The sequence below is a fragment of the Tenrec ecaudatus genome, chromosome 17 (assembly GCF_050624435.1).
Source record: "Tenrec ecaudatus isolate mTenEca1 chromosome 17, mTenEca1.hap1, whole genome shotgun sequence".
Lineage (NCBI taxonomy): Eukaryota > Metazoa > Chordata > Mammalia > Afrosoricida > Tenrecidae > Tenrec > Tenrec ecaudatus.
Genome location: NC_134546.1, coordinates 57,283,715 through 57,311,654, shown reverse-complemented (window position 1 = coordinate 57,311,654; position 27,940 = coordinate 57,283,715). Strand labels below are relative to the sequence as shown.

The 27,940-nt window shown below is 36.4% G+C and overlaps 1 protein-coding gene and 1 pseudogene across 2 annotated transcripts in view; one reads left to right on the top strand and one right to left on the bottom strand.

Moving 5' to 3' along the window:
• Positions 1-27,940, top strand: part of ARIH1 (ariadne RBR E3 ubiquitin protein ligase 1) — a 101,938-nt gene that overhangs the window by 34,838 nt on the left and 39,160 nt on the right. For both annotated transcript variants that reach the window (XM_075535413.1, XM_075535414.1), the window contains exons 2-5: positions 6,584-6,651; positions 18,277-18,421; positions 26,314-26,406; positions 26,831-26,886. In XM_075535413.1, the coding sequence (XP_075391528.1) occupies positions 6,584-6,651; positions 18,277-18,421; positions 26,314-26,406; positions 26,831-26,886 (362 nt within the window). The remainder of the gene's footprint in view (positions 1-6,583; positions 6,652-18,276; positions 18,422-26,313; positions 26,407-26,830; positions 26,887-27,940) is intronic.
• On the bottom strand, positions 21,013-21,166 carry LOC142431113 (U4 spliceosomal RNA; annotated as a pseudogene).

The window sequence follows — 27,940 nt, the reverse complement described above, 5'->3', positions numbered from 1 at the left end:
GACTGCACACCTCCATGACAGGATCGCTGAAGTCAAATGGGTGCATAAGCAAATGTGGCGAAGAAAGCTGATGGTGCCCGGCTATCAAAAGAGATAGTGTCTGAGGTCTTGAGGGCTTGAAGGTGAACAAGCGGCCATCTAGCTCAGAAGCAAAAAAGCCCACATGGAAGAAGCACACCGGCCAGTGCGATCACGAGGTGCCAAGGTACCAGGTATAAGGCATCATGTATATGTATATATGTATATGTATATATATACCATATTAAATGAAGGGGGAAGTGCAGAGTGGAGACCCAAGGCCCAAGTGTCGGCCAATGGAGATCCCCTCATAGAGGGGTTTAGGAGAGGAGATGGGTTAATTAGGGTGCGAGGTAGTACTGATGAAGAACACAGCTTTCCCCCAGATCCTGGATGCTTCCTCCCCCCAACTGCCATGATCCGAATTCTACCTTGCAGGGCTGGATAGGACAGAGGCTGTACACTGGTACATATGAGGGCTGGCAGTACAGGGAATCCAGGGTGGATGATACCTTCAGGACCAAGGGTGTGAAGGGTGATGCTGGGAGAGTGGAGGGTGAGTGGGTTGGAAAGGGAACTGATTACAAGGATCCACATGTGACCTCTTCCCTGGGAGAGGGACAGCAGAGAAGGGGGGAAGGGAGACTCCAGATAGGGCAAGATAAGACAAAATAACAATGTATAAATTACCAAGGGCACATGAGGGAGGGGGGAAAGAGGAGGGAGGGGAAAAAAAAAGAGGACCTGATGCAAGGGGCTTAAGTGGAGAGCAAATACTTTGAGAATGATTGGGGCAGGGAATGTATGGATGTGCTTTATACAATTGATGTATGTATATGTATGGATTGTGATAAGAGTTTTATGAGTCCCTAATAAAATGTAAAAAAGGAAAGAGAAAAAAATGATTAGGGCAAAGAATGTACAGATGTGCTTTATACAATTGATGTATGTATATGTATGAACTGTGAAAGAATTGTATGAGCCCCAATAAATTGTTAAAATTAAAAAAAATAAAATGTAAAAAAAGAAAAGGAAAAAAAAAATTTAAAAAAATGTTTCATGTCTACCAAATGACCCTCACCTACTACTAACTATGGAGTGACACCAGTGTTATAGCTCGTCCCCACACCTTTGCTATGAAATTACATTAGATTTTTAAACACTTAGATTATATTAAGTAGGTGTGCAAATACATTTTATTGGTTTTTGTTGTTTATGGCTTTGGAGTTTCTAATTTTGGGGTCTTTTGTTTTGTCTTTTCAAATTGTAATTGTGAATTAGATGGGCTTACATTTCAGGTCATCTTTGCATTCAACAATGTCAATTTATCAGACCTCCCTATAGCTTGCTTTATCCCTCCTCCAGCACCACCCTGGTTTTTTCTTTCTCTCTTCTCTTCACCCAAGATACCCCCTGGCCTATTGCTTCCTCTTCCTTCCCGGTCCCTCTTATCCCTGGTCAACATCAAAGTCTGTTTCTTTTGGTGTGAAAATCTTTATCTTAATTGGACATCCCCGCTCCTCTCCCCCCACAAGGGATGAGCCAGCCAGGGTGTACTACAGCTACGACACAACATACAACAATCCTCTGGTTCTTTAATATGCCTCCCCCACTATCATGGCACCAGTTCTACCTCACAAATCCTGCAGGACCAGTACATGGACACTGGTACAGATAAGAGCTTTTGACTCATAGAATCCAGGATACATAAACACCTTTGGAAACAGAAATGGAGTAACAATTCCATGAGGGAGGTTAGGGGAACTGGGTACTGATAGCAATGAATAACAGATGTGGGTGAAGGGATACATCTGATTGTGTATTTATGGAAAAATAATGATCTATAATTTATTAAGGGTTCATGAAGGTGGTAGGGGTGGGGGAGGGAGGGAATAAAGCAGAGCTAATATCAAAGGGCTCAATTAGAAGGAAAATGTTTTGAAAATGATGAAGACAATACCTGTATGAGTTCACTTGATATAATGGATTTTGGGGTTAATATCTGTAAAAGCTCCCAAAAATGATTTTAAAAAGAAAAAGATGACTTTGCAGAAAACTACATGAATGGAAAACCGTTTTGTTTGAAACAAGTAATATTAAAGCATTTTAAGTTGTGAAAGTAATCCTCTTTATGGTTGATAATTTAGGTCACAATCTTTATCTTGACTTTTTTCTTTTATAACTGTTTAATGTAATAGTTCTCCTTTTGTGACCATAAAAATAATAAAATCCAAGCTTATTGTCATCGAGTCAGTTGCAATTCATTGTAACCCTGTAAGACAGAGTAGAACTGCTTTTGTGGTTTTCTGAGATTAACTCCGGAAATAGAAGGCCTCAGCTTTCTTCCAGGGAGCAGCTGGTGGTTTGGAACCGCTTTCATTCATCTCAGTTGAGAAAAATTGTAGAAATTGACATTTTAGGTCATATTAAGAGAGAGCGTTTGTGTGCATGCGCGCACATGCACGCACGGGTGAATAAAAAGAAATAGGCCACCTTTTTTGTATTGGTTGTATCATTTTCTATTTCCACCAGCAATTTATGAAACATTTCAATTCACTCCATACTAAACAGCACTTGGTATTGTTAGGTTGGTCCCTGCACACATTTCCTCCTCCCCCAGCCCCCAGTTCTAATAGGTATGTTGTGGTAATGTCAGGCCTTTAGTTTGTGCTTGCCCAACCATCTTTTATATGCTTTTCATTGTTTATATTGCTATTGATTATCTGGGAAATAGATGTGTTACCAGCTTTTTGTTTTGTTTTTGGAGAAGGCATAGATAAAGTTGTTTTTTTTTTATGTAGGGGGGTTTTCTTAGTTAAGTTTTAAGAGAATAATAATATATTCTTGATACAAATTCCTATCAGATATGTAATGCCATTGTTTTCATTCTCTTAACAGTACCTTTTTACTTTTGATGACTTCAGTGTACCTTTTTTCTGACTAATGTTTTTGGCATTATAGCTAAGAATTGCTTGTTGAAGTCGATCATAAAGATTTTAAGTTACATAGTGTTTTGTCTAATTCATGTCTAATTTAAGTTTTTTGTAAGATACTTTTATGTATAGGTTAATGCTGAATTTTGCTTTATATGGATGTCTAATTGTTCCAGTGCCATCTGTTGAGGATTGTTTTCCCCTCAGTGAATCGGGGTTTGTTTTTTGAATAAAAAAATAATTTTATTGGGGGCTTGTACAACTCTTATCACAATCCATACATCCATCCATTGTGTCAAGCACATTGGTACATTTGTTAGCCTCATCCTCAAAACATTTGCTTTCTACTTGAGCCCTTGGTATCAGCTCCTCATTTTTTCTTCTCCATCCCCGCCCCCTTCCTCATGAACCCTTGATAATATATCAATTATTTTTATTTTGTCATGTCTTACACTGTCTGACATCTCCCTTTCCCCACTTTTCTGTTGTCCGTAACCTAGGGAAGGGGTTATATGTAGATCCTTGTAATCTGTTTCCCCCTTTACCCCACCTTCCCTCCACCCTCCCCTCCACCCTCCCAGTATCGCCACTGGTCCTGAAGAGTTCATCCGTCCTGGATTCCCTGTGTTTCCATTTCCTATCTTTACCAGTGTACATGCTCAGGTCTAGTTGGATTTGTAAGGTAGCATTGGAATCATGATAGTGGGGGGGGGGGTAATTTAAGAACTAGAGGAAAGTTGTATGTTTCATGCTTGCTATCCTGCACCCTGACCAGCTCGTCTCCTTTCCTACACCCTTCTGGAAGGGGATGTCCAGTTGTCTACAGATGGGCTTTGGGCGCCCACTCTGCACTTCCCCTTATGATTTTTTTCTTTGATGCCCGATACCTGATTCGTGAATTCTTTTAATGACAATAAAAAATATAAGTCATATTTGCTGGGTCTATTTCTGTTCATTTCATCCATCTGTCCTTTCACCAATACTGTTAACTTAAAATATGTCTGTTTTCAGATGATGGCTTTTCAAAATTTATTTTGCTAATCTAATTTTATTTCAATTCTGTATAGCTTTTAGGATCACTTTGTTGATAACAGCTCCTTCAAATTCCAAATCGACTGGAATTTTCATTGGAATTAAGTTGAATCTGTAGATGAATTTGGGGGAAATTAGCATTTTAATTATGTTGACTCCTCTAATCCATAAAGGAAATAGTTTATCTTGATCTTCTTGTATATCCTTTCTATATATTACTTCAGGAGCTCTGATGTGTAATGGTTAAGCATTGGACTGCGATCCGTATAGTTGGCAGTTTGAAACTACTGTCAACTCCACCTGAGAAAGACTGAGCTTTCTACTCCCATAATCAGTTATAGTTTCAGAAACCCACAGGGGACTGCTATGCATCACCATTGATTCTGTGGCAGTGTGTTTGTTTTTTTCCATATATATATATATATATATATATATATATATATATATATATATTAGTTCACTTGGTTTCATAACTTGTTGAGAATTTTTGCACCTTTGTATGATAATTTCCTTACAATGCTGGTTTTTAATTCTTTGAATCAATGTGATTCTAACCTTAAAATGGAAGGTAGGAAGTGTTCATTATACGTTCTTTTTCTTTCTTGGAAGATACTTGTTGAAAAGGTATTTTTTTCCCTTAAATTATAAGTAGACTTCTCCAGTGAAACTACCCTATGACCTTGAATGTTCTTTTTAAGGTTATAGCTAATATTTTTATTTGATTGAGATATGTGAGGATTTTCACATCTTCTTGAGTGTGTTTTCACAGATTTTCCCTTTGAAGAATTTGGTCCATTTCATCTAATTTGTTGAAGCAGTGGACAGGTTTCTCACTGTTGATTCTGACTTTTGGGGCTACAGGGAGAGTTCTCACAGCATCCTTTTAATGCCTATAAGATCTGTAGTGATATTCCATCCTTCATTTCTGCTATGAGTAATTTGTATTTCTCTGATTTTTTTATCATTGTCAATGTTACAGTTTTACCTGTCTCATTGCTCTTCAGAACCAGCTTCAATAATTTTCTCTTCAATTTTATTAATTCTACTCTTTATTTTCTTCCTTCTGCTTACTTTGGATGTAGTTTATTCTTTTTCTAGCCCTTTAGGACTTTATTTTCTCACAGAATTTTTGATGATATAAATTTCCCTTTACATATTTGCTCCTGTAAACATTTATGGCTTTGGAAGCCTAAATAAAATCCACTTGGTGGTGGTGGAGGCTATGGACTTGCTTGGTTTCATGCACTATTACTGTTCCTCAGATTTTGATGTTATTGTAGTTTTATTTTTGTTCTCTTCAAGATTCTACCTAAATTTTCACGAAACATTTTTATTTATTCATTTAGAAGTATGTTTAAGTTATTTAGAAGAAGGTTGTTTCATTTTCATTTTTTTAATTCATGACTTCTGTTGAGGTGTCAGTGTAATTTGCCTGCTTTTAAAAAAAAGTTATTTTGAAGTGGTTTTTTTGGGAAGTTTTGTTAGGATTTACATTTGTCTTATTAAGTCTTGGTGAATTATGTGAAGTATTTCTCTCTGGTGGGAACCCTGGTGGGTTATTCGTAGGGCTACTAGCTACAAGGTCAGCAGTTCAAATGCATTTGTCCCTGTGAGGGGAGAAAATGAAGGCTTTCTGTTCCCTTAACGAATTAGCAGTCTGAAATCCTCAGGGGCATTTCTGCCCTAGAGGGGCACCATGAGTTGGAATCAACTTGATGGCAATGAGTTTGTTTGTTTGTTTGTATTTTTCAATATGTATTTTTAGAGTATTTAGTAGGAGAGCAAAATTATGTGCCTTTATTCCATTTGGCTTGTAACTACAAGTCAGATGATGTATTGTTTGGATTTATTTTTAAGCAAATCAGTAGTCATGTAATTGTTAATATATAGAGATGTTTTGAAATGTTATTTGATGATGAAATTATGCATGAAACAAATCAGGCCCACATTTCAGTTTCCATATCTGCACCGTAACTACCTCAGAGTTTTTTTGAATGGGTTCAGCTTTGTTTGTTTATTTATTTTAGGTCCAATTGAGTTAAAATTTTATACCTGTATGAGTAAGCCATTGTATTATCAGACATCATCCTAGAGGGCCCATACATAATACAAATGCCTTGCACGATCCAAACAATAAGCTAACTAGTTTCATGGGAAATGGGGAAGCGAATGTTAGCATTAAATTTTTGGCTTTATTTCACAGTCCAGTTGTACATGTCTTCTAGAAATGAAATAACAACTAAAGATTACACACTCTAAAGTATTACATGGTACAGATATTTTTGGTTAAATATTTTTGAAGTACCTTCTGATTTAAAAATTGTTTGAACTGTTCAATCCATAAAGTGATAGAAATTTTATGGATTAAATCTGATATTATACTTATTAATGTGTTAAGTTTTATTACAAACAACTTTAGTTAATGATTTAATACACCAATATACTTGAGCATATGTCTTTTTGGTTATTATATTTTCTTATAGGAATATAGAAATATCTTAAAGGAGATTTTAATTGAGTATTTAACATTTTAAATTCAGACTTTAAGTTCACTAAATGTCTATGAAGTTCTATTAATTTGACTTTTCTCCCTCCTTTAGAATCCAGCAACTATCACAAGAATACTCCTTAGCCACTTCAATTGGGATAAAGAGAAGTTGATGGAAAGGTAAGGAACTATATTATCTGTTTCGTATTTAGGTAATACTGAAAGTGTTGAATTGAATTTTTAAGATGCATACAAAATAAAGTAAGTATTGATATATCTACCTGTATGTGAACAAAGGATCCTTGGTGGCATTGTTGGGTAAGCATTGACCTGTAGCTGCAAGGTCAGCGGTTCAAACCCACCAGCCAGTCTGTGGGAGAAAGATGAGACTTTCTGGTTCCCATAAAGACTTATAGCCTCAGAAGCCCAATATAGGTCATTGGCAGTACGTGGACTTTTTAGGTGAACAAACCATTGTGCAGTGGTATCTAGTTTTATTGCCTGCTTTTCCCACCTTAATTTTTGTAGCAAATTCAGGCTTAAATGTTTTTCTTTTGGGAACTAAAATTAGATTTTTTAAAAAGTGAGCATGATACATTTGGAGCATATGAATAATACCTTTTTATCATTTGCTCATAGACCTATGTTGAATATATAAATGACAGTTACTTGGTAAGAAACAAAGTAATTCAAGGAAGTGTTTCTCAGGGTCACCCTGACCACCGAAAAGCTGCACTGGCGCTGATTGAAGGGCAAGCTTTTACTCATTTCAGGGAGTTTACATATTTTCTCGATTAAATCTTTGTACTTCTAAAAGGGAATACATAACTGGATCTGGAGACGGACAATATTAATGTCGGTCTTAATATTTTTTCTGTTCCTAAGATTGGAAATCTGGGGTACTTGTTAAAATGGTGACAACCTATATATAATTACTTTATTCTATTAGCCTTGGCAATTCTTCTATCCATTGGCAATTCTACTTTTAGACTAAAATTATCCCTAGTTATTGGTGGAAATTGACGGTCCAAATGTTGTAAGAAATTAATGGAAAATATTTCCCCTTTGTTTTTAAGATTCTGATAGCACTTTTAAAAATAGTGTATAATGCCGAGACTATTACCAAGTTTTACATACTTACTCCCAAACTACAATGTGAATACAGTAAAACTGAAAACCAGAACCTGAGTAAGGTAGAGACCTGTCAGAGAAGGAAGCTCAAATATTTAACAGTAACAGAATGACGCACCCTGTCAAGGCAGAAAACTTCCGAGACCAGGAAAACAAAGCAGTTCATCCTGTCAGGTCTGACTTTCCCAGATTTCTCTGTAGTAGCGATAATAGCTGTCATTTTTTTAAAGTCTTATTCTGTGTTAGTACTCCTTTTCCTACTCTTATTATCCTGATAGTTTTATTGAGATTAAAGACTACTTTCATCTTCACTTATTAAAAACTACGACTTTGAGTTTAAATTATTTATCTAAGCTTGTTGAAACAGGAATTTAGCACTCAAACTCAGGTTTGTTGGACTTCACTGCTCATGTTCTTAATAAATAACAGTACATAAAGTTTCGCAAAATTCATGAAAGTTATAATGCCCTTAACCAGCTTGGTTGGTTGGTTTGAATCTTCATGAATCTGGCAATCTTATTTGAAGTCTGTGATACTTTAAAATTATTCTTAGCAGCACATTCTTTCAGGTTATTTCTTTTACATAGCTCTGCAATGAGCCCTGGTAGCTCAGTGATGAGCTGCTTAGCTGTTTACTAAGAGCTTGGGGATTCAAAACCCTGTGGGGCAGGTCTACTCTCCTATCGTGTAACGATGAAAGAGAATTTACTCATTCACTATGAGTTAGAAGGAAGAGACATTTTCATTATCTGACATTTTTTTAGTAAATTAGGCTTAGAGTTTATTTCTTATTTCTTCCAAGAGATTTGAATTTTGGCCTATAGCATTGAATACTGCTAGAAGTATTTTTCAATTAAATATTGTACTTAAGTATAGTAAATATGAATAGAAAATAAGACATTGGGAGCCTTCTGTGAATATGTATACTAATCAATTTCTCCATGTAATTTCAGTTTTTATTCGAAATATTCTTGAGGATATGCTATTAGGCACTGCAGAATTTATACTCCTTTAAATGGCATTTTCAGATACTTTCTGCAATAGTTGTTAGTCACATATTGAAAATTCTGTATCTTGAGTTATTTATTTCAACAATATTCCACTGATTTTTAAAAATAACTTAATATTTTATTGAGGACTCTTAATGCTCATTACAATCCATACATCATTTGTAATGGGCATATTTGTACATACGTTGCCTTCATTCTTTCCTAGACTGTTACTTTTTTTTTTTCCCATTTTAAATATTATTTTTTAATCATTTTATTAGGGTCTCATACAACTCTTATCAAAATACATACATAATCAATTGTATAAAGCACATTTGTACATTCATTGCCCTCACTATTCTCAAAACATCTGATCTCCATTTAAGCTCCTGGCATCAGCTCCTCATTTTTTCCCCCTCCCTCCCCGCTTCGACATCCCTCATGAACCCTTGATAATTTATAAATTATTATTTTGTCATATCTTGCCCTGTCCGATGTCTTCCTTCGCCCACTTTTCTGTTTAGACCGTTACTTTCTATTGAGCCCTTGTATCAGGTCTTCTCTCCCCATCCCTGTGACCCTTTGATAGATTATAAATTACTATTTTCTTTTTTTAAAATCATTTTATTAGGGGCTCATACAAATTTTATCACAATCCATACTTATATCAAGTGTGTAAATCACATTTGTACTTTCATTGCCCTCATTATTCTCAAAACATTTGCTCTCCATAAATTACTATTTTCATATCTCACATGGACCACTGTCTCCTTTCCCCCATGGTTTTCATTGTTCTTTCCCCTGGAGGGGGGTTGTGGGTGCATGTCGATCGTTGTAGTCAGTTCTCCCTTCATCTCCTCCTGCACCCCCCTTCTCTCTTCCCATTCCTGCATTTGGGTTGCATGTGTTGTGAGCTCTTATCTCTATCTACACCTATGTACATACTCTGGTCTAGTCCAATGTGAGAGGCATCATGGGGGTCATGGTAGGTGTGGGGTGGGGTGAGGAAACCTCAGGGAACCAGAGGAATATTGTGGTTCATCGGTGTTTTACTGCACCCTGGTTGACTCATCCCTTCCCTGTGAGCTCTGTGGGAGATGTTCCATTATCTACAGATGGGCTTTGGGTCTCTGCTCTGATCCCCTTTGTTCTAAACCATATGGTATTGTTTGTTTGATTTTTAAGGGTGTATTTGGTTGTTAAGGGTGTTACCTGGTCCCGATGACACCTTATGATCGCACAGGCTGGTGTGCTTCTTCCATGTGGGTGTTGTTTCTCTATTGCATGACCACTTGTTTCACTTCAAGCCTTTAAGACCACAGATGTTATATCTTTTCATAGCTAGGCACCATCTCCCTTCTTACCACATACGCTCTCATTTTTATCTTCAGCTATTGTGTTGGGAGGATCTGAGACTGCCAATTTAAAATAATATTTTTTCTTGTTTTGTGAATTAATACTCACCTTTACCTCTTGGTGTATTAACTATCCTTACTTACATGAAAATTCTCTTTCAGATTATACATCAGTAACTAGATTTAGAAGATAATTTAAAACAAGTATTTCATACCCTGCAAAAGTATGTTATTTTCAAATTGACTACATTGTAAACTGTTTCTCCTTTACATTGATATTGGAAAATTAAGTGATAAAGTAAAACAAAAAACCACCCACACAACAAAAAGCTGGTTTTAGAAATTGATTTCTTAAATGAGCATAAGTAATTGGACAATATGATGATGCTGGGGGAGATTGGTCAATGCGGACTCATAATCCTATGGAGCAGCAGAACAGCCCCTGTGAGTTTCTTGAGACTGCAAGGGAGTTGAAAATCCTGTCTCTCCCCCAATGATGGGGTTAATGAAGGCATGAAAAGCAGTGAGGGACAATAGCTATTAGTAATATTAATAAATACTGAAACTAGTGTTTTAATAGGATTTCTCCTAGGAATACAGAAGTGAGTTATGAATGGAATAAACAGAAGTAAGCAATCTAATGAAAAGATGTGCAGGAGATTGGAATAGATAGCTCACTGAAGAAAATACATGAGGTGCTTCAGAAATTTTGTGGAAAAATGTAATTTTTAAAAGATGGAATTTTTGCGTGGTTATTTTGTAATACAGCACATAGAGGTCAGAGTTATTAGAGTCTTCCTATAAAGCTTCGTACCATAGTTTCTCAGAATATCTCAGGTAATATAGCACAAATACAAAGTCTTCCATGCTAATTTGGTGAGCAGCATCTTGTATCTTAAAAGCTTGCAGGTGGCATCTGAGATGAAAACTATAGGTCAAAAGAGAAGCCAAAAACTCAAGGAAGAAACCAGTCCACAGGACTGGTATCCTACATGGAATGTGGCCTCTTTTTTTTAAAAATCATTTTATTGGGGGCTTGTACAATTCTTATCACAATCCATACATCCGTCCATTGTGGCAAGCACATTGGTACTTTTGTTGCCATCATAATTCTCAAAACATTTGCTTTCTACTTGAGCCTTTGCTATCAGCTCCTCATTGTTTCCCCTGCTCCCCGCTCCCCTCTTACAGTGTTGACATCTCCCTCCACCCATTTTTCTGTTGTTCATCCTCCAGGGAGGAGGCTATGTATAGATCCTTGTAATCGGTTCCCCCTTTCCAACCCACGCTCCCAATATCAACAATCTCAGCACTCATCCTAAAGGGATCATCTGTCCTGGAATCCCTGTGTTTCCAGTTCCTATCTGTATCAGTGTACATCCTCTGGTCTAGCCAGGTTTGTAAGGTAGAATTGGGATCATGATACTGGGGGAGGAGGAAGCATTTAGGAACTAGTGGAAAGTTGTATGTTTCATCATTGCTACATCACACCTTGACTGGCTCGTCTCCTCCCCGAGACCCCTCTGTAAGGTGATGTCCAGTAGCCTACAAATGGGCTTTGAGTCTCCACTCGCACTCTCCCCTCATTTACTGTGGTAAGATTTTTTGTTCTTTGATGTCTGATAACTGTGGTCATACAGGCTGGTTTGCTTCTTCCATGTGGGCTTTGATGCTTCTCAGCTAGATGGCCACTTGTTTACCTTCAAGTCTTTAAGACCTCAGATGCTATATCTTTTGATAGCCGGGCACCATCAGCTTTCTTTACTACATTTGCTTATTCACCCGCTTTGTCTTCAGCAGTTGTGTCGGGATGGTGAGTATCATAGAATGCCAATTTAATAGAAGAAAGTATTCTTGCATTGAGGGAGTACTTGCGTGGAGGCCCACTGTCTTCTGCTACCTTAATACTAAACGTAGAAATATATGCACATAGATCTATTCCCCCATCGTCATATATAAATATATTTGCATATGCACATGTCTTTATCTAGACCTCTATAAGTGCCCTTTGCCACCCAGCTCTTTCCTCTATTTCCTTTTGCTTTCCTCCTGTCTCACTATCATGCTAAGTCCCCACCCGGGTTTCAGCAATTTCTCTTGGTCACATTACCCTTGATCATGCCCTACCAGGCCTTCCACACCCTCCTCACCACCAATTTGGATCTCTTGTTTTCTTGTCCCTGGGTTTGTTAACACCACTACCTTTCCTCCCACCTCTCCCTCTCCCATGTCCCCCAGAACTGTCGGTCCTGTTTTTTTTGTCCTCCAGATTGTTCATCCAACATATCTTATTTAGACCGACCTGCGGAGATAATCACATGCACAAAAACAAGACAGCAAAACAAAGCAATAATATACAACAAACCAATGACAACAAAAACAAAACACAACAAGAAAGAAAAGTTTGTAGTTCAAGGACTGTTTGTTGGCCTTTAGGAGTGTTTTTTTCAGTCCAGTCTGTTGGGGCACCAAGCCCTGGCCCCACAGTCTACCTTCGGCATTCCCTGGGGACCTCATCACTCCATTCCCTTACTGTTCTGTTGCACCCCCTTAGTGTTTTGCCTCAAGAAATGGCAACAGAGGCAGCACAACGAAGAGACTAGCAAGAGATAACACAGTCAACCTACAGAGGCTACAGAGTGAGCTAGGTAAGCTCTCTCGGTCTGGAGTCTTGCTGGCAGAGTGGGATCCCAAACAGGCACTTGGCCTCAACAGAATGTAAAAAAAAGCTGTCCTGATTAAGAACTATATTCTGAGTTGTATATTGTTACTTCTCTAATAAGCCTTATCACCATGAATATGGCCTTTGAGTTCTGTATGGCCACTGCAATGAATGACTGCATCCATTAGAGAAGTAGAGTTGTGGGAGGGGAGGGGTGGTTGGTGTCAGAATTGGTAAAAAGGTTGATATCTGACTTATAAGAATCATCCTTAGGCAATTGATGCAGATGATTCTTCCCCCTTGTGAAGGTAAAAAAAAATCAGACACCTACTGCCACACCATTTTAATACTTTCTGGAAGAGATTGTAAATGTTTGAAGAGGTTCTGTGAAACCATGTGGACCTGTTGCTTTCTATTTTGGGCATTTAGTTTTTAAAAGAGATTTCTTGTTAGCTTTCCATGCAGTTGTTACCGTTCATGGGCCCACCATGATGAGGAGTCTGACAAGTACCTATTTCTTATCTGTGCATTTTAGGAGAGTATGTCTTTTAAGGAATTGGTCTGTTTGTTTTTTAAGCTGTCAAATTTGTGGACATGGAAATTTCCATAATACTTCTATGATTCATTGATTTACATGAAGAATTTGGGGGAATTGGTTTGAACTATTTAGTAGGGAGCCCAATGTGATAGACCTTGGGTTCTACATAAATGAATTTGCACTTTTACCTATATAGGAGGAATCCTTCCTGGTTCTTATGAAGGAATGTAATGTGATAGAATTACTTGAGGGAGAAGAAAATAATCCTAATAGGCTCAGCTGATTGAAGGATGAGCAATAGTGAGCAGAACTATTGCCGCAGCATAACAAAAGAAGTGTGATCAAAACAAATAATTAATTAGGAATTATAAGGTCATGGCATGAGAGAATCTGAAAATTAGAGAAGGGAGCGAAACAATCTCTTGCTTTATCCTAGAAATCTACTGATCATAAGGATATAGCTAGGAGGCTGAACTGTGATTTTTTATTTTCATTTCATTTTATGAGCTGTGATCTTTGTAGAGAGAAAAAGTTATGGAATTCCTGATCCTAGCAAGAGTGGCAGTTGAGTTAACCATCTTGTCAAAATTGAAGATGATCTTCATGTTATCTGTATATCCACTTGGATTAATTATTGTAGTCCCAGACTGTTAATGTTTCCAGACACTTGACAGAAGCAAATGTAACTCTCTGAGGAAAGAACATAGTCTAAGACTGCAAACTATTTCCTCATACTATTTTTCTAGTTAAAACATACTAATCCGGGATCTTTGCTATTAGAATTGTCTCACCTAGATTTAAATGGGTATGTTTTTAACAAGGAACTGTGAAATATTAGGTGTCATGCAGATAATAGAAAGAACCATTGGAAGTTGTACAACTAAACAAATAAGAAAATAATTTGGTAAATGAGCTTAACAGCAGATTGGAGAAAGCTAAAGAAGATTACTGAATTATAAGGTCCAAAAGAGCCAGAATTTAGTATGCATACTAAAGATTTAAAATGTGAAAAGATTAAGAAATAGGGGAAATTGTCAAAGGGGACCCTGATTTGCTAAGTAAACTTATACCTACAACAGTTGTAAAAAAGAAATGTTTTAAGTACTGAGGTAGTTATATGGATACTAATCTATTCCAAATTACCATGGTCTTGTCAAGATGGGCAGACTATTTAATAAATGAATATTAAAACAAGAAAAAATTTTCTTCTAAAAAGAACTTAAATTTGCTTTCTATAAAAAAAGCAGTTAATGGTTTCCAGTCCCATAGCTCAAATATGAATGGATTCTTAAGTTGTCCCACTGTTTACCTTAGCACAGTTTGAAAGTTTGTTTGGCAACTTCTATAGTGGATCAAAAGCTATGAATACCAATATGTCCTAGCTTTAAGAAACTTGTGCAGGAACAATTTGGAGCCAAATGAGAAATGGGAATTAAGTAAATTGAAACAAGTACTTTGCCCCCATGTAAGGCAGAAACCTGTCAAAAGGAAAACACAAATGTTCCACATATAGCAAACAGAATGAAAAGTGGGTGGGAAAAGAAGGCAACCCCCATCGAGCACTGATGTTTTACTGTATAATAAAGAGGTAACTCTCTCTCCCATCAATACATTCTCAATGTAATTATAATACATGTTCAAATAGGATTTCTTTTACTCCGTCAAAATGATTTTGGATTAATATGTAAAACTGAACATGGAATAATAGCCAAGATGAGATAAGAACAATAAGAGTCCTTAACAAACATTTAAAATGATTGAAAGCTACAAAAGCAGAGTACATAAACTTATGTGAAAAATTGATACATGGTAATTATACTGTTTAAGAGCAATTAAAAGTTATATAAGTCACTCTTTAATAAGAAATTTGGATACTTATAGTAAGATACTTTTGAATAATAAGGCAATAAAACAATCCTCATGGAACTTATATTCCAGCAGCAAAGATCAAATAAACAGTGATTGCAGTTGGTAACGTGATAATTGAAGTTTAACATCTACCCAGAGACACCTCACAAGAAAGGCCAGGTAGTCTACTTCTGAATAATTAACCACTGGGGCAAAATCTTAAGACCCTGCTCTGCTGTGATACCACGAAGTTTCCATGACTCAGAGTTAACACTAGAGCACAACTAATTTTGGTTGTAATGTGAAAAATATCATCAAAGAGTACTGAACCCGTAGGGCATGATCAAAGGTAATATAACTAAGAAGAATCGCTGAAACCCAGTTGGGAGGCAAAGGGCATTTATACAGGTCTAGATAAAGACATGTACATATGCAAATATATTTATATATGAGGGTGGGGGAATAGATCTATGTGCCTATATATTTATAGGTTTAGTATTAAGGTAGCAGAAGACAGTGGGCCTCCACTCAAGTACTCCCTCAATGCAAGAATACTTTCTTCTATTAAATTGGCATTCTATGATGCTCACTTTCCCAACACTACTGCTGAAGACAAAGCGATGAATAAGCAAATGTGGTGTAGAAAGCTGTTGGTGCCTTGCTATCAAAAGGTTTGAGGTTTTAAAGGCTTGAAGGTAAACAAATGGCCATCTAGCTCAGAAGCAGCACAGCCCACATGGAAAAGCACACCAGCCTGTGCAATCACGAGGTGTCAAACGGGATCAGGTATAAGTCTTCTTCAGAACAAAATATCTTACCATATTGAATGGGTGGGGAGAGTGCAGAGTGGAGACCCAAATCCCATTTGTCAGCCACTGGAGATCCTCTTGCAGAGGGGTCTCGGGGAGGAGACGAGCCAGACAGGGTGAGATGCTTAGCAACAATGAAAAATACCACTTTCCTCTAGTTCCTAAATGCGTCTCTCCCCCCCCACTATCATGATCCAAATTCTACTTTGCAAGTCTGGCTAGACCAGAGGATGTACACTGGTACAGATAGGAACTGGAAACACAGGGAATCCAGGGGGATGATCCCTTCTGGACCAGTGGTGTGAGTGGCAATACTGGGAGGGTAGAGGGAGAGTGGGTTGGAAAGAGGGAACCGATTATATAGATCCACATGTGACCTCCTCCTTGGGGAATGAACAACAGAAAAGTGGGTGAAGGGAGACGTTGGACAGGGCATGATATGACAAAATAATAATTTATAAATTATCAAGGGCTCATGAGAGAGGTGGGAGCAGCGAGGGAGGGGAACAAATGAGGACCTGATACCAGGGGCTTAAGTGGAGAGCAAATGTTTTGAGAATGATGAGGGTAATCAATGTACAGATGTGAGTTACACAATTGATGTGTGTATGGATTGTGATAAGAGTTGTATGAGCCCCTAAGAAAACGATTTAAAAAAAGGAGTACTGAACCCCTTACCAAACCCATTATTGTTAAATCGATTCAGACTCATAGCAACTCTGAAGGACACAGAACTGCCCCCATAGGGTTTGCAAAACTATAATTCTTTATGAAAGCAGACTGTCATATCTTTTCTGGAGTGGTTGATGGGTGTTAACATGGTTAAAGGCTATGATGTTAGAGGAGGAGGCTTATTTGCAGAAGTAAAGTTTACTGAGACCTCAAGGCACCAAAATGTTCCATAATTTAAAGTAGACCAATAATTTTTAATATTTTCAAATCATTTGGCGGAGGAGAATCCCAAACTCAGCATATGTGGTAATGATGTGAATCAGTATTTTGGGGGTTATTTGCGGTGTTTGGGTATATCAAAGAATAGGTTGTTTATGCTTTTTTGTATTTCCAGTTCTAGGTGTTTCTTCAAAGAAGATAATCCCAGATATATTTATAGATGTATTGAACGCATATGCATATTTTAATCTAGAGTTGATTTATTATAGATCATGTGACTCTGTTTTAGTTTACATTGGTTAAGTGTATCATATACCTACAATGAAATCCTAGGTTCCTCTTCTCCCAAAGTAGTTCATTGCCAAAGATGCCTGTTACATAGTTTGTAGTGAAAAATAGGTTATAAAGTTGGAGTATGGTGGTGTTTAGAACAAGTTCTATACATCCATGTGGTTGTGCATTCATAGAATACTGTCTTAATATGCTTGCCCAAGTATTAATGGAGTTGTTGGTTCCTTATAGTCAAATTTTGCATAGTAAAGGAATTGTTCCTATTTTTATTATTTTCTTATGCTTTTTGTTTGACGATAAATCTTGATATCTTATGTTTCTTCCCCAGTTATAATCCGTGGAAAAGCATGTTTTTCTGTTTTAAATATACTCTCAATTTTAAATATTACAAGAGGCCAGGGGCTGTGTCACATCTAGATTAATGAAAAGCGTTGTGCTAGAATTCTGTAGATAGCATTTTGTATACTCAAGATACTTTAGTATCTTAGATCTTGACCTAACTATATTTGGATCATAATTCTCTGTAAAGTATATTTTATAAGATGCCTTGGTGGTTTGTTGGGATAAGCGTTGTACTGCTAGCAAAAAGGCTGCTGGTTGAGCCCAGCAGCCATTTTGTGGGAGAAAGGTTAAGTAAGCCGCTTCTATACAGATAGCTTAAGAATCCATATGGGACGGCTCTTCTGGTTTTTAAGATCACCGTGAGTCAGAATTGACTCAGTAACTAACAGTGGATTTAAGTTACAGATTTTATGTAGATACATTACAAAATGTTTTAAGGTATATTTTTATTTCTTCCCCCTCCTTATCCCAGTAATTAAAAAGTATTTTATTTCCAAAGAATACTTTGAAAGTATGTCTATTATGTAGAATGAAATGAAGTAATTTCATATTTTACACGATTTGTGACTAAAGTCACGCTTTTTATCGATAAACTTTCTTTACTAATTGATACTGAGTGGTTTAGATAAAGCCATTGATAAAGTTAATTCACTTATAAAATACAGCCTACCCTTTTAAAGACTACTACTCTTCATAAGGTACCACTAGTACTGTTATAATACTAATAGTTTAATTTCCCAAGAGTCTTATTAATAACAAATTTCACCCTCCCCCAAAAAGAAAAGAAGCAACGAAGATCCAATATAATTTTTCCTCTGAGCCAAAGAAGTTATGAACTTGGTTTACTTTAATTCCGTTTGCTGCTGTCCCCTTTAGAAAATCAGGTTTTTTGAGAGCTCTAACAGTGTGCTATTGCTGGGCTCTCATCCTTTCTGTTTAAATAATGCAGGTACTTTGATGGAAACCTGGAGAAGCTCTTTGCTGAGTGTCATGTAATTAATCCAAGTAAAAAGTCTCGAACACGCCAGATGAATACAAGGTCATCGGCACAGGATATGCCTTGTCAGATCTGCTACTTGAACTACCCTAACTCGGTGAGTATCTGGTAGTTTAAGGCTAGCACTGACTGTTGTAGATGGCCAATCAACTTTCATTATTTAGAACTAAGGAAAATTTGGAGGGCTTGGAATTGTAGAAAAGCAATAACCTATTAGGGCACTAGAGGTTAAGGAAGGGAAGAGAAAGAATTAAAAACTTGTATTCCCCGTATTGTTTGCTTGTTGATACAGCAGCTTGTCCAATGTCTCCATAAACACCTAAATATTTCCCGTTTCTTTTACCATAATTGGAAGAATTAAATAATTTAGGCAGTGAGTGGAGTTGTGTTTTACACAAATAAAGATAAACATCTTTAATATTATTTCACAAAGGGGACTTTTGAATTCTTCATAAAGAAAATATTTTCACTTATAAAAATCCCTTCTACTGGACATTTTTTAATATGTGAGGAGAGAGACTTGAAGCAGAAAACGGGGCCAATCAAATGATTGGTGCTAATCTTTAGGAAGTGAGATGTGATTATGAGATGGATTGACAGCAGTGGATGCACCAGTGGTCTCTAACATTGTGAAGATAGTGTAGGGCTGGACGTTGTGAAAGTTGTGTTGTACATGGATTTGCTATGCATCAGAACCAACTTGGCAGCACATGCTAGCAACAACAAAAGTATATTTCAAATGGACATTTTTAGAGCATCTAATAAGAGAAACTTAAGATGTAACTAAATATAATTTCCGTATAATGTCTTCTCTATTGTTAGCCATAGGAAAATGTTATTTGTGGCATAAAGGGGTTTAGTTACTTGTGATTAATCCTTATGATGTTTCATGAACCGTAAAAAGTAATTTAGTTCTGTTGCCATTATATAACTATCATGTTTATATTCTCTGCTTTAATAGTTAAGTAGGTTTTTCTTGTAATTATTGTGTGCCGGTCTCAGGTACCAATATTATATATTTAAATACATTGAAGGTTTTTTTTAGAGTTTTATATGTATAGCATTTTCCATCCCATTTCTCTTTGATTCAAATCTGAACTATAATTTGACTGCGAAGGTAGCTGCCTACATATAGCCCTTTAATTTTGAGTGCTTAAAGATTTAGAGTGAAAGTTGAGGCCAGAGATGTGGAGTATAAATTTTCCCTTGCACTTGTATTCGGGATGAAGAATCCACTATTAATTCATTCAATATGCTGGCCACTAGTCAGGCATTAGGAACATAATGGAGAATGCATACACATAGCCTTCAAATAATTTACTGATAAACTGACTGAAGACGCAAAAGAGATATAAAGAGAAAAATGGTAAGTGCTTTGATAGGGCAAACACAAGGTGTAATACTTGGGGAACATGTTGGAGGAATGCCTAATCCAGTTTGGGATCAGGTAGGACTTCCCACACAATTGACATTTGAATTGATCTCTGAAGTAGGTTAGTTAGGTGAACCAGGAAAATGTAGGAACTCAAGCCAAAGCAAGAGAATGTTGAGACTGATGGTGAGCACTATTAAAAAGTTTGAGTGGAAAGTGAGTTTGGAATTAACCATTTACTGGTGACGTTGGTATGTTACTTTAAGTAAAGTACTTTTTAAAAGGAAAGTTGACTGTGTACCTGACAGGACAACATAGTGTGAGGTAAGGAGTTATGGAAAACTTACCAAAAATATATAAATGATGAAATTAGAACTTTGAATTTTTAGATTAATACAGGGCAATTTTAACCCCTTTAGTTTCAGAAGTAAATGTACCTGAACTCCTTCATTAAACTTTTATTTGTTGGCTGGATAATGTCTTCATATGTTATGTAACTCTAATATTTCAACTTTCATTGTTCTTCAGACATTTACACTACCCCCTCTTTCAGTACTTTACTTTTTATAGAAAGCTGTTTAAACTTTTTAAAAATGTGCTGCTTGTGGTGGGTTAGTTTGTAATAAAAATTCTGGGTAGATTCTACCTTCAAAGCAATTTCCTGATACTTGGAGCTCTTTGGAATTACGTCGGTCCTCTCTCCCATTGTCCGAGTTGTGATTAATTCAAGCGATTCCTTAACCAGTGAGCTACAAACCCCAGTGTTTATGGGTTTGTGGTTTTCAAAACTAGTAAGAATTTTAAAGAACAACCAATAAGAATGATGTTTTGAGTCAAACTGACTTCTAAGTCCAGTTGTTCTAAACTTTCTGCTTAATAGTCAATGCTGCATGGGCTACAAGAGCTCGTTTGTTAATCTATAGCGGTGCGGTGATTAAATGCTTTACTGTTAACTGAAGAGGTTGGCCGTCTGAGGTCACCAGCCTGTAGGGAAAAGCTGGAACAGTTTGGTTCTGTAATGATTTACAACCTGGAAACACTAAAGAGAAGGTCTCTATCCTATACACTCACTGTGGGTAGGAATTGACTACAGTAATGGGTAAGCTTAAGTTATTTGGCTACTCTGGGAGGTACCCCAAGCCCACTGCTGTCAATTATGACTCAAAGTTACCCTGTAGGACAAAGTAGGACTTCTCTCTAGAGTTTCCGAGATTTTAAATCTTTGCAGGAATAGTCTCATCTTTCTCCTTTGGAACAGCTGGTGAGTCTGAGCCACCAACCTACTTAACAGCCCAATGTGTAACCTACTTTCCTACTATAAAAATACTCTCAAACCTTACAACATCAGCCCTTAAAATTACAAAAGGTTATCTAGTCATTTGGTTTTCAGATTTTTCTTTTTTTTTCAATTAGCAATAATCGCGCCTCGGATAAACCTCACTGGCTACGATATTGCCACTGCGCAAAGCTTGGTTTTCAGATTTTCATCCAAAATTATTTTTCAGTAAATCAAAGTATAAATGAGATAAAGACAGAATTGATGATAATGAAGGTCCCTTAACCCATGAAATCAGAGTGTTTCTAGGACCACAGCTTTAAAACCTCTGATGTATCTGCATTATGTATCTTTTTTTTTGAATTATATATCTTAATATTCTCCTTATTCCATTTTATAAGTGATAACGGAAATTAAGGGCTTCCAAATCAGCCCAAAGCATCACTGGAACATAGTGGGACTTTTAAAATGTGAGTCAACCAGAACTGGAAAAATTACAGTTTGAAGATTCGCGAGAAATACATCTTTCCATTATAAAATAAGGGCACCAAATGCATTACACGGCAACTAAATTTTGACTACTTGAGCTGAAAACGATAGCAGACTCAAAGATTGGTGACCACTGGTACCAATTTGGATGTGTGTCACTTTTTTCAGCCCTTGTAACGGAAAGGCACCTGAAAGGGCCCATTCTAGGACTTCAACCTGTAATTTTTCCAGTTTATTTGTATTTAAAAAAAATTCTAGTCTGTTCTGGTCTTGTATCCTTGACTCTGACTAAACCAGTTCAAAGCCCTGGAGAGCACTGATTTCTAGTTTATTTGTTGTTTCCATAAACAAAATGACTTCAGTGTAAGAGAAGAGAGGACAACTTCTGGTAGAGGAAAGATAATTTTAAACATTCTTTCTCCTGTTGGATATTAGCTGTGGTATTTTGAGGTGGCTGAGATAAAGGAAACCTTTAAAAATATCTTATTGTTTGTTCTTTTTCTTCAGATCATTGTATGTATATTTCATAAATTTTAAATATATTGGTTGAATGTGTTTCTAATATAAATAGTAATGAACAGATAATCTGATCCCCCGAGTCAGAGAAAGGCCTAGGGAGCCAAGTTGGTGAGCACAAGGTAGCATACACATGCCAAGAGAAGAATACTATGAGAAGATACCCAGATTTCACTGCAATAATGCAATGAAAATAGGCATCACTAGATTATCAGCTGGTGTTTATCTTTATATATGCTTATGTAATTTATTTCATTTAATTTTGTTAACTAATTAGAATATTGAAAAGGAACCTTGAAACAATTTTTATCTACTGTATATACTCGAATGTAAGCCGACCCGAGTATAAGCCGAGGCACCTAATTTTTACCTGGGAAACCAGAAAAACTGATTGACTTGAGTCAAGCGTGGGAAATGCAGGATGTGAATTAACACAGACCAGAGGGGAGAGACGGAGCGCAGCCACAGACACATCCTTACCAGTTCAGCTGCTGGCGTAAGTCAATCACTACAGGTGCTTCTGCGAATTGGAGCCGTCCAGGTCATAGTGTCAGCAGGGCTTTGAATGAATAGCGGAGGATTGGCAATCACCCGCGAGATGTTACACCTCGCTGGGATACCACTGACCCGTGCATAAGCCGAACCTGTTTTCCAGCACATTTTCTGTGCTGAAAAACTCGGCTTACACACGAGTATATACTACCGTAATGTTATTTTATTTACTTGCTTATTTATAATATTATATTAATTTTATCTGCTAGTGTAACAGACCCTGAATTGCAAGTCCTAGAGATCAAGGTTTTACTCAGAGTGATCATTTAGAGTCGGAGTTATGATCTTCAACAACTTAATTCCTGTGTGAAAAAAGAATAAGACCCACGAGGATATCTTTGGTTTTAACTTTGGAGTCATGCATTTATCTTAGATAATCCTTTCCTGTTTGCACCTTTAGCTTGCAAGTCAACAACTTAATGCCAGCATGCTGTCATTCATGGGGGATGATAGAATAGATTCTTTTGTTTCCCAGAGGACTCTTACTACCCACCCCCTTCTATGTTCAAGAATACGGATTTTACAAATACTTTCATACTTGTTCTGTGAATGTTAGAGTCACTGTTACTCTGTGAATAGCATTGCATTTATAATCTTGCTAGAGATTACATGTCGTTTTATATCACAACTCTTCTTTTTTTGGTGCCAGCTCCCACATATTTTTATATGGTGAGATGCTATATATAAAATTTTATATCATAACTACCTGCATGGTCAAAGTAAGAAATTTCATTAAACATATTTCATATAATAGCTGGCTAGAATTTATAATTGAGTTTTTAAAAAATGTCAATTGTAAGAGCTACCCCCCAAAAAAGAGTGAATGAACTTGGTGAGAAATGAGAAAGATATAGAGGAAAGATACTTCTGAAGCACACCTCAAATACTAAGTGATATAGAAGGATGAATGGAGTGTTTAAACAGAATGATGAAGAACCTGAAAATACTGAAAAAGAAAAGTGTTTGGAAACTAGAACTACCAGATAGGTTGAATGAGTGGAACAGAGTCAAATATGCATGAAAGTTTAGAGTGTGATATAGGAGGCATTACAAATCAGATAGGTTGTTCAATAAATTATATAGGAACAATTGGGTAGTCATCTGGGATGTAAAGTTAGGTTTCTTTGTAATGTATAATATTAAAGCTAATTTCAGAATGAATATATATGTAAAATTTTAAAACCTAAGGGAAAAAAATCAAGTAAAAGAAAACATTACAGATGCCTTTGTAAGCATGACTTAAACTCAAAAACCATAAATTACAGTGATAAAGATGGAGAGCTGCTCTTGAGTTGACTTGGACTAATGATGACCTTGATTGCAACATAATATGTTTGCCCGCTCCTTTGTCATTCTCACAATCAAGTCCAAAGCCAGACAGCCAAATAGTATTCTGTTGTGTCCATGAATAAGGCTTTGATTGGCCAATTTTCAGGGTAAATTGCCAGGGAATTCTTCCTAATATTACAGTTCTGGAAACTACTGAGACTTGTGTACCATGCATGATCTTGCTTGTATTTGAAATACTGGTGTTATCACTTGCAGCATTATTGCAACATGCAAGCCACTCCAGCATGACAGATTGACATACAGTTGATAGAATGTTTTAAAAAGCCCTCCTAAGTCACTCGATGGAAAATGAGCAAGCCATGTGAGGAAAAGCATACAGAAAAGAAATATGCTAACCATAAATCTTTTTAGAAATGTTTAAATTTCCCTTGTAATAAGAGAAATTCAAATGCTAACAAAGTATTCATTTGATTGGGAAAGATTAAGAAGTTGAGGGTAATAATGCTATGTGTTGCTTCTGGGTGTGAGATGAAAACAAGCACTCATTTGCACAATAGAAAATACTGGTAGTCTGTATCAAATTATAAGTGGATACTTGGTCTGAAGCTTGGAATTTTCCCCCTAAATCTATTCATATGATCACAATGAGATAATGCAGTGTATAATAGGAAAAAGTCTAAATAAGGGTGTTTTCAAAAAATATTTTCATACACACAAAGGCTATTTAAATAAATTGTGGTACATTCATAATAATCTTTAAAAATAAATAGGTCACTGGAAAATGTGGGACCACACGAGAATCCATTAAATTTATAAAAGCAAGATGTAAAACAGGATGTTCACACACTAGAAAGATAGAAGTATTCTTAAATGGTTTGTTGTACATGAGAAAACTTTGAAGGGATATTTTTAGGAATTGGGAAATTACACTTTCTGGGGCAGGACAGAAATGAGGATGAGGGGCACTTTTTTTTCTATATTAACTCAACCATATGAATATTGTTTCTTTAATTAAATGATGGTATATATTATGAAGTATGTTGTGAAAAATAGAAACATTTGTATTTTAAATATTTTATAGATAATTTATCAGACTCTAGTATTTATTTTAATAGTTATATCCCTTTATAGAATATTAATTCAGCCAATCCTCAAGTTAATAGTGTATCAGCACAAAGCAATGTCTGAACATAATCTATGTTTAGGATAAAAATGCTATTCTGAGTAAATCTTTGTTTGCTGTAAGTTTTGCTTTGTTTTTCCTTCTATACAGTTCCTGGATTTTTTTGTGGTATTTTTATAATAGCCTTTATTGAGATATTATTCACATAACGTACATTTCTCTACAGTGAAGTAGATTTTGTTATTTTCAGAGTTGTACTTCCAATGTCCACAATTAATTTTAGAACATTTTAATGACCCTGAAAGGAACTAGATAAGTCATTAAAGTTACTCCCCATTTTCCAAGCATCCAATCCTTAACAACTACCAGTCTATTTTCCGTTCTTATAGATGTTCCTTTTCTGAACCTTTCCTATAAATAGAATCATATTGATAATGTAGTTATTTGTGATTTATTTCTTTCACTTAACACAGTGTTTTCAAAGTTCATCCATGTTGTATATATCAGTACTTGATGTTTTTACCACTAAATAATACCCATTTATTGTTTACCCACATTTTATAGATTGTGCTTTTGTGTTTTGTTTGAATACCTATTTTCTTTTAGGTCTATTCCTAGGTGTAAAATTGCTGAATCATATAGTAAATCTACATTTATTCTTTTGAAGAGAACTGCCAGAATATTTCCAAAGAGGCTTCCTTTTACATTTTCATTAGCATTATGTAAAAGTTCACATTTCTCCACATCCTCATCAATACTTATTGTCTGTCTTTTTATTATACCTTCTTATTCTGTACGAAAGAGTTAGCATATAGAGTTTATGTTTTACTGCTAACTCAAATGTCGTGGCTCCAGCCCACGCAAAGAAAGGTTTGGCAATCTGTGGCTATAAAGTACAGCCACAAAAACCCTGTGGTGTAGTTCTGTCCTGTAATCACGGGGCCATCAAGAGTCAGATCAACCATGGATCTGGGCCTGTTTGTTTAGGTTAGTGGGTGTGAAGTGGGACCTCATCATTTTGACTTAACATTTCTTTGAGGACTAAAAATATTGAATATCTTGTTCATGGATACAAGACATGTGTAATATACCACAAGTGTAAATATTGTTCCCTGCCTTTTCTAAAAATTATAAAGCTCTACTGTAGGTGCATTTCTCATTAATGGCGTGTTTGGTGTTCATTTATTTCCATGTTTGGATTTCATTATCTAAAGGTTCATTTTAAGAGCCCATGTTCTTGGCACATTGATTAGTTAGCTACTCAGAACTGTGGGCCTAGTTAGGCCACTGTATGAAAACTAACACATGGGTGTTGAGTGAATTTTTAGATTTAATTATTAAAAGTCCATGGTTTGTTTATTTATTTTGCAGTATTTCACTGGCCTTGAATGTGGACATAAGTTTTGCATGCAGTGCTGGAGCGAATATTTAACTACCAAAATTATGGAGGAAGGCATGGGACAGGTAAAGAAACAAATTTATTTCTCAGACTTAGTAAATTTCCTATACTATTTAGACCTATGTACACATATAATCAGGTCCTCTTTTCCGGTTCTTTAGTGTTCTCTAGTAGTTGTCTTGGGGACTACTCTTCAAATACAAACTAAAAGATAACTGCAGCCCTTTTCTTCTTACAGTGTGCCGTTCCAGGCATGATTGAGTCTAGGTACAGTTTCCTCAGTACACATCACATTTGTGCGTATCAGGCTAAACTTTTAGTTGAGCAGTTCTGCCAAGTATCTTGTTTGTTCTCTTTAACTAGAAAGAGAGGGACTTAGGCCCTATAAATGTTAAGAAATCTTCAGAAACAAAGCGCTGGCAGTGATAGGCATTTGGTAGATATTTGTTGAATGAAGGCATCGTTCTAATTTTCATCAATCTTTTTCAGACAATTTCGTGTCCTGCTCATGGTTGTGATATCTTAGTGGATGACAACACAGTTATGTAAGTATTTATGTAAGTATTTTACATGTTGAATATTGGTTATTCGTTTGTTAGCTGGTTAAACCAAAAAATGTAGTCTTTAAAATGTTTTATTGTTTTAGGTAAAAGTTTATACAGCCCATTAGATTCCCATAAAAACATTTTTAATACAAATTGTTTCATGATTCTGATACATTGGCCACAATTTCATAATATGTCAACATTCTCATTACTTCCATTCTTTTGTTCTGTCTTCCTTAATCTAGCTTCACTGCCACTCTTTACTGGGAATACTCATGTTGACTGTATGATCACATGTTGTTGATTATTTAAGGGAAAGGAAGTGAAGCTTTTTAATTAGCTTTGAAAAGACACTCTTTAAAAAAAAAAAAGAAAAGACACTCTTGTAGTAGTAAAGCTTATTTGTAACTTGCTTAAATGTCTAGTCTGATAAAATGGTAGTATATAATACTAGGTTTTAGTAAATTGTGGAATTAAATAATAGAATATGTCAGAATATTACTTGAGGTCCTTTGGTAAGCACATGCCATGCTTGAGTTAGAAATGTAAGAGATTTTTTTGTGGGATAGCATCAGTACAGAATAAAGGCCAGGAGCCAGAGTAGGTAATCATGTTGAGGGTCTGGCACCTGTAAAAGGTGGGAGGAATTTATAAAAAGCAACTTAGACTGTGGCAGCACTGGCAGAACCTTTGGCAGTCCAAATAGGAACACTAGTACATAGATTGCCTGTAGAGGTGTGTGATACTAAGCAAAAATTACCTGGTACTGGGATTCTTGTTCATGCAGTGAGCATTATCCAGGTCTGGACTGTAAACCCTGCTGTAGATCTTACAGACACTGTCACTGAAAGACTGTCGGCACCTGCTCTCCTTCTGGAAGGTTCTCCCTATTTGGACCTCTGTAGGACAGAATAAAACTGCCCCCATAGGTTTCCAAGACTATAAATCTTTGAAAGTCCCATCTTTCTCCTGGGACGTGGCAATGGGCTGTCAAACCATTTTATTGAGGACTCTGGGGAATGAAAGGATGAAGGCAATGAAATACTGGCCTTTT